At 31.5% G+C, this 11,121-nt stretch overlaps 1 protein-coding gene across 1 annotated transcript; it reads right to left on the minus strand.

The window, feature by feature from the left end:
• Positions 1-701: 701 nt before the first annotated feature.
• LOC132730819 (uncharacterized) lies at positions 702-10,097 on the minus strand (the record flags this gene model as incomplete). The annotated part of the gene is given in 8 exon segments (XM_060716864.1): positions 702-882; positions 1,521-1,563; positions 2,848-2,958; positions 3,823-4,104; positions 6,268-6,573; positions 7,160-7,471; positions 8,050-8,349; positions 9,769-10,097. Coding segments are annotated over 8 exon segments (1,644 nt in total), but the record flags the coding sequence as incomplete, so codon positions are not given.
• Positions 10,098-11,121: the final 1,024 nt, after the last annotated feature.

An 11,121-nucleotide genomic window follows, 5' to 3' on the forward strand; every position in this document is an offset into this window, starting at 1 on the left:
CGTTCATCTAATATTGTATTTACGAAATGTTAAATTAAGAAGGAAATTTATTAAAAGGCAATTTAAAACCATTATCTAGGAAAATGTAAACATAACATGATTATTAAAGCACTTGTAAAAAAGCTTAAACTATAAGTACTCAAGGAAAATGATATGAGAAGAAGTCATCCCCTTTTTTTAAGAAAACATTTTTTAAAAGATCAAAATTAAAATGGTGAAATTAAAATCCTTGCAGACATTTTGATCCTTTTAAAATGTCTTCAATTTGAGTGTAGAGTAAACTTATGGAGTTGTTAAAAGCTTTTATCGCAGATTGATACAGACTCAGATTGTAATGTTTATGTAATGAAAAATCCTTCACTGAACTAGATCCATCAATCTCAAAACAGGCACCAAGAAACTTGGTTGTGACAAGTGTATTCTCTAGACAACATCTCTTGTAGATATTTTGATATTATTATCTGAAGAAAGTGTGACTGTAACGAGACATTCAGTTAAATATTTTAGCCATATTTGGTTTATTTACTTGTCCAATAATTGTGATTAATTATATATTATGCCTCCCAAACATGAATAAATGCCGCATCTTACTTTTTGTTTGTTTACATTATGTTTGCACTCATAAATTGATGCCTGAAACTTTACGATTATACACAACTTTCTTGCACTAATGGTTTTACCGTGAAACATATAATGTATACCTGACTCTCGGTGGCTGAACATGTAGCTGGTTGTTTTTTATTTCTTGTTTTATCTACTTCAGCATATGTATCATCACACACTGTGGCAACTTTTTGCTTCTTTATTGGTTGGGAATATGTAACTTCCTGCTGATCGTCTGCATCGGCAACATCGTTTGTTGTTTCAATATATTCATTTTCTCTGAATTTTCAAATTTAATGATAATATATATGTCGTTTTGTTCATTTTATTTCATTCCTTTCCTTAGTATTTGCGAAAAGGTCAGAAATGCTTGTCTGATTGCAATATAGACTTATATACTTGTAACATTGCTAAGTATTGAAATATAGGCTGAAATTTTTTGACCAATTGCTTAGTGTTGAGGTACAGTCTGAACAATTTGCCTAATTTGCTAATTTATCTAATTGCTAAGTGTTGAGACAAACTGAAATACTAACCTCATTGCTATGTATTAAGATGCAACTTGATTGATTACTAATTATAAACATATACAGGTTGAAATACTTAGCTATTTGCCTTATCGCTAAGTATTAAGATACAGTTTGTAATACTTGCTTAACTTATGTGTTTATTTTTCCTATTTTCATTATTATTTGTAAAACTTGAATCTCACTGCCGTAATAAAATATAAATTTAGTTTATTTGTTAAAAGATAATTGCATAAAGGATTTATACTTTAAATTTGTAATCTTTTCGATCTTTACTTTTGGCTGAATATTAACTGCTTTTGGATATGACGTGAATGAAAATATTTAAATTGTACGATATGTCAATGGTTAAAGTATAATCTTGGTAAATAGTATATGATATAAACAAACCGCAAAGGAAGACTGTTTCTTTCAAGAACTGTGTCATGTTTCGCTGAAAAGAAATTTTGAATCTAATGAATAAACACTCGATGATTATACTTTCTTCAATGTTTAAAGTGTCAGTGATAATAATGTGAAAGCATAAAAAAGAGATAAATGGAATCCGTACAAAACACCTAAAACACAAAATTGAAAGGGGGAGCGGTGGCCTAGTGGTTAAGATGTCTGCCTCTCAACCCAGAGATCATGGGTTCGAGCCCTACTCGGGTCACGACCATGTTTCTTCATATGACACCAGTACTGGTTGGTTCCAGGAAGCGGACTCGAAAGTGATTAATATAAGTTGCAAGAACTTGTTTCGCAATCGAGCTTAAATAAATATGTTTAAACCAAAATTGAAAACATTGCAGGCTCGGTTTGATTGAGGCTGTTTATTTACAATACTTGAAAGTGCATGTCATGGTCCAGGCCTCTTAACATCGATGTAACAAATAGGACGTACTTCTGAATCAATATTGATGTAATGCAAGGACTAATGTCATTAAACATGTATTTAAATGCGTTGTACTAAAATAGATAAATACAGAATCCCTAAAGAAAGTCCAACACGGCAAAATTGAAAATGTTGCAGGCTCGGTTTGATTGAGCCTGTTCATGGACGGTACCGGAAAGTGCAAGTTACCGTCCACGCCCCCTAGCACCGGCTTAAGCAGAATTCAACATTTAAACATGAAATAGTAAAATTTAGAATTTAGAAACATCCGCAGATGTGTTCATACGGCGGTTATCATGGAACATTCAATGTGACACTTCCGTGCCATTCCATGAAAAGCGGCGTATGGTCCCCAAGTAATAAAAAGCGTGTGCCCCAAACGAGAAAACAATGGGCGGAACTAAATAAAATGGAATTTTGAAAGGGGATCAGAGGCTATGAAGCCTGCGTATCACAGATAAGACGTCAAAAGACAAATTTAAACCATGTAATTGTTTACTTGTGGTGAGTCCGTACTCCCAGTGCCTGAAAGGGCGGACAGATCCTCATTAAGTTTAGAATAGAATGCAATTTTCACGCCTAAATCTTGCATTCTGCTAAAGCTAGTGCTAGGGGTGTGGATGTTAGCTTGAATTTTGCATAAGTGTCCGTGAACAGGCACAACAAAACCAACACTGCGACATATCGATTGTTCCATTTTGGACGTTCTTTTAAGGTTTACATTTTTGACCATATATTACTTTAATGGACTTTTTTGTCTATTTAAAAAATCAAAGCGTTATAGGGAGTTGTTCCAACAATTAATGTATTTATTTGTAACATCAACTAATATGTATAGATTACCTTGATCATTGTTCCGCTTGTCTCTGATGATTAAGACAACTATGACAACTATTACAAGAAGCGCTGAACATATTCCGGCAATGAGTATCACATTTATAAAATCAACACTGTCTGAAATTTTGTGAAATAAATGGTTTTTAATGGCAATCAATAAAGTAAAATTAAATTCACATTTTATATTTCATTTAAATGACCGCACTCTATATGACTAATTGAGCGCAGTTTATATTACTTAATGAGCGCAGTTTATATTACTTAATGAGCGCAGTTTATATGACTAAAGTAATGGTGAGATCTTCATTTTGACTTGTTTATTTACTGGAATCAATTTGATACGCTTTGTCTTAATTTATAGAAACACTGTTTGTCACGTAAACCAAGGCGCAGGAATGTAAAAAAAAGATATTGCACTATAGCATTAATAACACTTTGACTTGACGTCATTTACGTATACATGTACAAACATAGCGTTAAAGCATGTAAGCATTACACTTCCAATGAAATTATTCTTTTTAACTGTAAACCGATCTTATTTTGAACATGTGATAAAAAGAATATTGTATTCGCGTAGATTCAATACTACATTCATTGAACTCGTTGTATAAAACAGACTCACGCTCGATTGAGGCTCGCATAATTTCAGTATTAAATCTACATTCATTCAATATCTCCTTTCTAACAAGCAAAACAGTGGACTGGGTGAAATTTTCTATTGCACCGTTTTCAAATTCATTTCATCGGCAGATATTGTAGCAATGTGTCAGAATACACTCGTAGTTCCAGGTAAATGTTTTACAAAGAGAAAAAAAACGAGACATTTAGAAATGATCAAAGCAACATAACACATCATCGTTACCATAGCAAATTAAATAACAAAACTTAGGATTGCCTTCTTAAAACATTGTATTTTCATTCTGATCTGATGTAGGTTTAAAAGAAAAAAAAGAAGAAAAGAAGGTACAAGATCTTGCTTACCAGGTTCGTGGATATTAACAATCAAAGTTTTATAATCTTGGAATTGCAAATAGCGTATCGCACACATAAAGTATTGTTCAGAGATGACATCTGCATTTACGTCTAACACACATTCCTTTTCATAATCACATTGCTTCTTGACTTTGTCTTTCTTATTTGTCATCTCAATCCAAGATATATTAGAAGCGGGATAGCTGTCAGCTATACATTTAACTTGTGCTTTTTCTCCTTTAGTAATACTTAACATTGGTCCAGAAATATCGAACTTTATGACGGGGCGGTCTGAAATTTAAATGTTATTAAATATAATCATATTGCCATTAGAATAAGAAGAAAATTTTTTCATGTCAATCCGTTATCAATGGTTAATATTAAAGGTGAAAATTCAATACGCCAAACATGTCACATGCACCCGCTAAGGGTCTGAAAAATCATACAGATCTAGACACATTGAACTTCATAATCTGATGATTTGTATTAAGAAAGGTTCACAGTGTGACGAAAACTATCAGGTCTGCTTATCTTATTGAATAACAATGTTTATTTTATGCTTTTCAGTGGATTACTGATTTATCCGTGGAAATTATATTTGATAATTTCACACTGAAAATTATCAAAATATAATTTCACACTATTCAATGACGAAACTACTTTTTTAAGATTTTCCCCATGTGGTACTTCAATTTTATCTTTGCTGACAATTCTGACAATATCAGGCTGTTTAAAGAAAAGCAAAGCTGAAATTGATAAATAACTAAATGTAAAAAATAATAAAAAGAAGAAAACATACTTCTATTCATTCAAATTCCAATCACCAAATTTCGTCTCTAATTTTTTTTTTTTTTCATTTTTACAGTCTGAAAAATACATTCCTTCCACATGCAAAACTGCTCTTGATGACATTTGGGCATATTGAAGTATCCTACGAGTAATAACTGCCGTATGCTTTATGAAAACTTGAAAAGCAATGACAGCCATCAGCCGAAGAAAAAGTAAACAACCCAGCGTTCCTGAGCCAGCCTTTGAAGTTTTCCATTTTCCTTGCTGCTTTTTGAATGTTTTCACATCTGTCAACACTTATTTTTTGTCTGTTACAATCCTCAAATAAGTTTTCTTTCTTTTAAAAAGGTGTATGACTAACTAATCTAAATGATATCCCTCTGAATCAAACGTGAAATACACAACGTTTAAAAAATGGCTGCCGCTTACATTTAACAAAGCCAGGTCTAATATAAATTCGCAGTAAGTAACAAAAATATGGATGGATGATTGGACTTTTTCTTCTACAAGAATTGTTTATTTTTATTATTAAAACAAGCGATCATTCATATTTTTTTTAATAAAATGAATAATATCACCGTCATTTAACGTTGATTATCGAACTTATTTTTCAGCTCAAGACTTCTTGTATTTAATGAGGAATTCCCGACTAAATGGGGTTTTCAATGGGGAAAACAGATTTTAATATTGATGTCTATATTATGGAAATTTCGTTTTAACTTGTTTTTAAGCATAAAATAAAAAGAAAATTTGTTTGTTTGTTGTGTAAGATGTAATTTTATTTCATCTCGTGAACTTTAAAAACAGTATTCTCACTCATGGCTACGCCACTCGTGAGAATACTGTTATTGAAGCCCACTCGATGAAATAAAATTTCATCTTACACACAAACAAACAAATATCCTCTATATATAATCTGTAAAATGCAGTGAATAATAAAATTTTACAGTGACTACAGTTAAATCTTCAAGATTCATGCTAATTTTCATATGAAAAATGAACATGCATTTCAATGTATAACAAAGTGAACTTACCAAAAAAAGCAATTTTCATATTACAAACGGCACTTGCAATCCAGTCATGTATAATATATTATTAAGAATAAAGAACTTTAATAAAAGCATTTCTTATTTTATCAAATTAAAATGGAAATATCCAAATCAAAACACTACAATTGTATCTATCATATTATTGTTTTAATTTCTTATTATTTAATAGCTTTTATTTCTGGAAATTCCCCTTTAAACCTTCGTTTTTTTAAAATTGGTTTTGACTATTTTATATTTTAGAAATATCTTTATTTTTGTTGAAAAATTATCTAGGTTGTTTGATAATGTAAAAAGGTTATCATCATGTTTTACTTGAAAATAAAATGTGCATGGTCTAACATACGCTGTCATTTTAAATCTTAATAAACAAGGTTCAAGAAATAATTATAAAGAAAAACGTAGATAATGGTTATAAATATTACATAGAAAGAAGCAGCAACGTCATGCGATAATATACAATTACAAATGTTTATGAAAAAATATAAACATTTAAAACATTAACTTCAATGCAATCATTCTATATCAAAGAACTGAATTGTTTTTCAATAGAAACTATATAAGTGTCCACCAATTAAGCTGTGTAACTTTTTTTATAAATAATTGTGTATTAGCTTACATGGGACTTTTATTGTTTTTGTGTCTCTTAGTTCCATGTCTTGGAAGTCTGCACAAAAGGCAGCACATGTAACTTCTTTACCATCGTCTTCTTTACTGACATTCAAGTGAACGACATACTTTGTTTTCCACGCACAATGCAGAAGACTCGTGTTACTTGAGTTCATTTCTGAACCGATGATTCTGCTGGCTGCCGTGAAATAAGCTCTGCAAACCGGATTTGAATTGTTCAGTGTACATACAGCATACATATGAAGTGGATCTACCGAGTCAAATTTGATTTCAAGTTTGATGTCAGATGGAGGAACTGAAAGAAATCACATATTAATTGATTGTTTGACTTGACACATGAAATCAATTGCTTTAATTCAATGAACATTTATGGTTATATAAACGTATTGTATATTATTGTAAGTATATGTCCCAAATATTTCATTGGAAAGAAGTCTCCAGGCTTTCATTTGCAATCCGATATTATTACATACTTTATGCACACTACTATATTTATCCTGTTGCTCATTTTATTACATATTCCATATTTCTTTAAATTTGTAGTTAAACGTAAATGAGATATACTTTGAATCTTGTTTTAGTTGTAAAAGGTATGTTTATTAAATGATCTCCCACTAATACTGCCATTTAAAACTTTTTAGAAATTTATCTATTTACATGTACTATTATAATAAAAGATAAGCAAAGCAAATTGCGGCAAAATCCATTAATTTATTATACATGTATATATATGTTAGTAAGTTGACTAGCAATTATTCATCATAAAAGTGCATTTTTTTATTTTTGGCATTCATTTTCTGTCTTAAGAACTTATAGATGCTTAGAAATGTTGATAAATATGTGTTTCCCTTTAAATACTTAATTAAGCGTAAAACACTTACACAGAAATTTCACTTGTTCCTGACTGGAACAATATCTAGGTATGTTGTACCATTTATGACAACTACAACAGATGATGTCCTTCCTATTCCATTCTCGTTTGAATGTTGTCAAAGTGGTAGTGTTGTTGTATAACAAAGTTTCTTTATTGAATGTAGGTATTGTATTAACGTAAGTAGGCGACACATTTACACCGGAAATGGTTAAGTAAACAATCGGAGAAGGTCTTGAGTTTTGACTCTGACATGTGATATTAACAGGACTTCCTTCTTTAATAAAACTTGGTGTTGATAACACAACTTTAGCAGGAGGCTCTGTAGAAAACATAGACATTTTAAATTTAAGTTATATTTCTCCGTGGTGGAATACTACGTCATTGCGCACCTGCAAAAAATTCTCAATTCTTGTTTTGTTGTTGTTGCTGTAGTTGGTGTTTTGTTGTGTTTTGTTTATTTTTTTTTTTTTTTTTTTTTTTGGGGGGGGCAAGGGGGTGTAAACATCCCGTCGACTCGAAGGTTCTAAAGCTATCTTTGGTATGCTACATTATTTTTGATATTCTAACAATTGCTAAGAATAAAAACAATTTCATCTTCGAGTCGACAAAAAATAGTCCGACTAGTAGCATTTTGCAGGTGCGCGATGACGTAGTATCCTACCAAGTTGTAAATTATCTACACGTGTCTTTTGAAATACACGTGCTTCCGATAAGTTAACAACGTTTGTTTTATTATATGGAAACACATTTAGCTCTATTAAGATGCATTATTCCTAATCAATTTTGGAATCACTTTATGTTCAGAACTGTTAAGCATCTATGTTAACAAAGTCTATATAAATGGGTTAAGGTCTATTAATTTATTAATAATAATCTATATGATAAAATATTACTTACTAATAACATACACTTTGGCAGTTGTGAATAATGGTGATGTTAACGCACTATTCATTACAGCACAAGTGACTGTTGTATTGTGGTAACTGTTATTAAGTGTGATAAGTGCTTTATAAACCGATGTATTATGCTGCAGGGCATTGATTTGCTTGTCTCCTACTGTCACATTAACATCAATGGGTTGCGTCCCGCCACTTGTCTTGCAATGAACTTCAATGTACTCTTTGTCAGAACCAACAATGCATTCCTTACATTCATCAATGTCCTGTAGACCTTTGAATGCTGGCGCACTTGGTCTCACTACAAACATATACACATCACTAATGTTATGCAAATGCATTTACAAATGTTAGTAAAAACTATAGGTAACAATTAAATATACATGTATGTTCACAACACAATTAGCATATGTGTGTCATTCACACTGAACCAATTTTGAATTGAATGCAATACTATATATCAGTGTACATGCGCTAGAAACAAGCAAACATGAGAAACTCTTTGAATGCTACTATCCAAGTCATTTTCCTCACAAAAGATGACAATAGTCTTATTAAATCGTAATCTTTTGGAATTTGATAATACATAATAATATAAATTTAGTCTCTTATAATATTTACATACATACATGATAAGTAAACTGTTTTTTTTAAAATTATGAACATTTTTGTAAGATTCGCATACGCGCATGATTTTGGTGCTTAGAATAATAATGAGATTGGAATTAGCCTCAATTTTGACATGTTTACCGATTTTGAAATACGTATCTTCCAATCATTTAATCACCGTGTCTGTGAATTAATTATAAATGTTAAAAGACACAAATCTAACGAAATTTAATAACTTTTTCACTTTAATTACGATTAATTATATGATAACAGTTAGTGCAAACTATTTGACTGTAGATATTGTATATTGTGTAGTACTTAATCAAAGCACAGAAGGCGCTGAATTTGTTTGGGTCTCAGAATGTCAGAAAGGTGAAGGTTGTGTGATTATAAACCAGTTTGTTATTGTATAGTGCCACCAATGCTTTCCAGTGTTCTAACTGTAGTAAATTGGCTATAAGACTAATTGCAACACTGACAGTCAATTCAATGTTTATTTGACTTAAGTTTTTTTTTTTTTAAAAAAATGCGTTGTCTCAACTGGGATTTGAATTTCAGACCTCTCGATTCATAAGCGAGAGTGCAAACCCCTCTGCCACGGTGAAGTTATATGTTAATGGCCTGTAGAAAGCCATATTATTCTGAATTAGGGTTTGTAACTCTTATTATTTCGACGCTAAACCTGTTGTTTAACACAGATGTAAATAATCATGGAGCTTACTGTAAGCATGTATATCTATAAAGAATGAAACAATATTAGAAATCTTCGACCATTCGGGAACTACTTTGCTTGAAAATTAATGCGCCTGTCATATATATTTGACAATCTTTACGCATTGATCTCCCCTGAATTTTTCGGCGTTAGTGTACATATAAAGGGAAGTAACCGCTTCAAAACAGTGCACTACTTTAGGCATTTGCAATTAACAGCATTGGGCTCTGAAATTTCGCTACCATTATTTGTTTGGTCTGACGACCCAAACAAATAAAAATTAATGTAAAATAATAACGCCATAAAACATCGTTTTTTCACGTCTTTCATATTAACAGATTACTCGTCGTTTAATTTATTTGATATTATAATAAAAAAATATGTCTTTTATTTCTTTACCTAGTACAGTCACTGAGACATTATTTGTAAACCCCACATTGCCGCCACATTTTACTCTGTAATATCCGTTCCTACTGATGTTTGCCATGGAAATAGTAAGTACTTTCATCCCATTGTCTGTCTTATCTATTTTGTTATAAACATCTTCAGTTTTTCTGAATGTCGTATGTCCATTTCTTGATAGAGCAAACTCGAGAGTAAAATCATCAGGGTTTGCCGTTGCAGTTTTAGACGGATAATATTCTAAATTTATATTACCGCCCTCCAGTACACGTTCATTTCTCAGGGAGACAAACCCACAGGGATTATCTGAAAACAAATTCGTTTAAAAAACTATAACCTATAAGTGATGCTGATTTGATTCATGATCTTGACTATACATATTAAATTGTACATAGAAAAATAGCACGAAAAAATGGTACACCGCAGCCTGGACTCGAACCACGGGTCACTGGATTCCCGGTCAAGTATGCTAACCACTACACCACAGCGGTTCGCAGCGGTTCGAGTCCCGGCTGCGGCGTGCCGATTTTTCGCGCAGTTTTTCTATGTACAATTTATATATAAAATAAAGATTATGAACCAAAATAGCATCACTTATAACATATAAAAAGGAGCATAATGGTATTAATATCTTCACACTTAAAAGATATCTAAACGGGTCTGAACAATTTATAAAAATCGAATAAAAAGCAACATTATCAAACAATAACAATTGATCAGTAAAGGCACTTGAATTTTGATTCTACAACAGACATGATTTGATTGATTTGAAAAAACTTCATATGTAGATCGTATAATTTCTATTTGGAAATAACTGAACAAATAGACACACATAATACAGTATTACAAGTACTGTAACAGTAAAACAACATTCGACCGCATTATATTTTGTGGAGTTACAGTCAAAATATCATCCCAAGGAAAGTACTGTTCACAGTATTTTCACGGAGGATGATATTTGTATTGTTACTCACAAACCCGTGTGTTATTTATTTAATTACCCCGAACAAATCATCTGAAAATACAAAATTGGGCCAAGAGTACCAATATCTCAACTGTCATTACCTTGACAGTTGATAAAAAATTAGGTGATAAGATTTTTGTACTGTTCATACCCTGTAACAGTACAATTTTTTTAGTCACATGGTAAACTTGCTTTAACAGTAAGAATAACTCTCAGTGACCTATGGGAAACTACATTACAAAAAAGTGAGGGATAATAATATAAAATAACCGTTTGTTTCATCTGCCTAATAAATCTGCCATGAATACTACTCCTCCATATATTTTAAATAATTTTATCTTTTTACGCATCAAATATCGAAGATCAGAACCGAAAATGTTTTTTTT

Source organism: Ruditapes philippinarum, unplaced genomic scaffold (genome assembly GCF_026571515.1).
Source record: "Ruditapes philippinarum isolate M1 unplaced genomic scaffold, ASM2657151v2 ctg21014_1_1_1_1, whole genome shotgun sequence".
Lineage (NCBI taxonomy): Eukaryota > Metazoa > Mollusca > Bivalvia > Venerida > Veneridae > Ruditapes > Ruditapes philippinarum.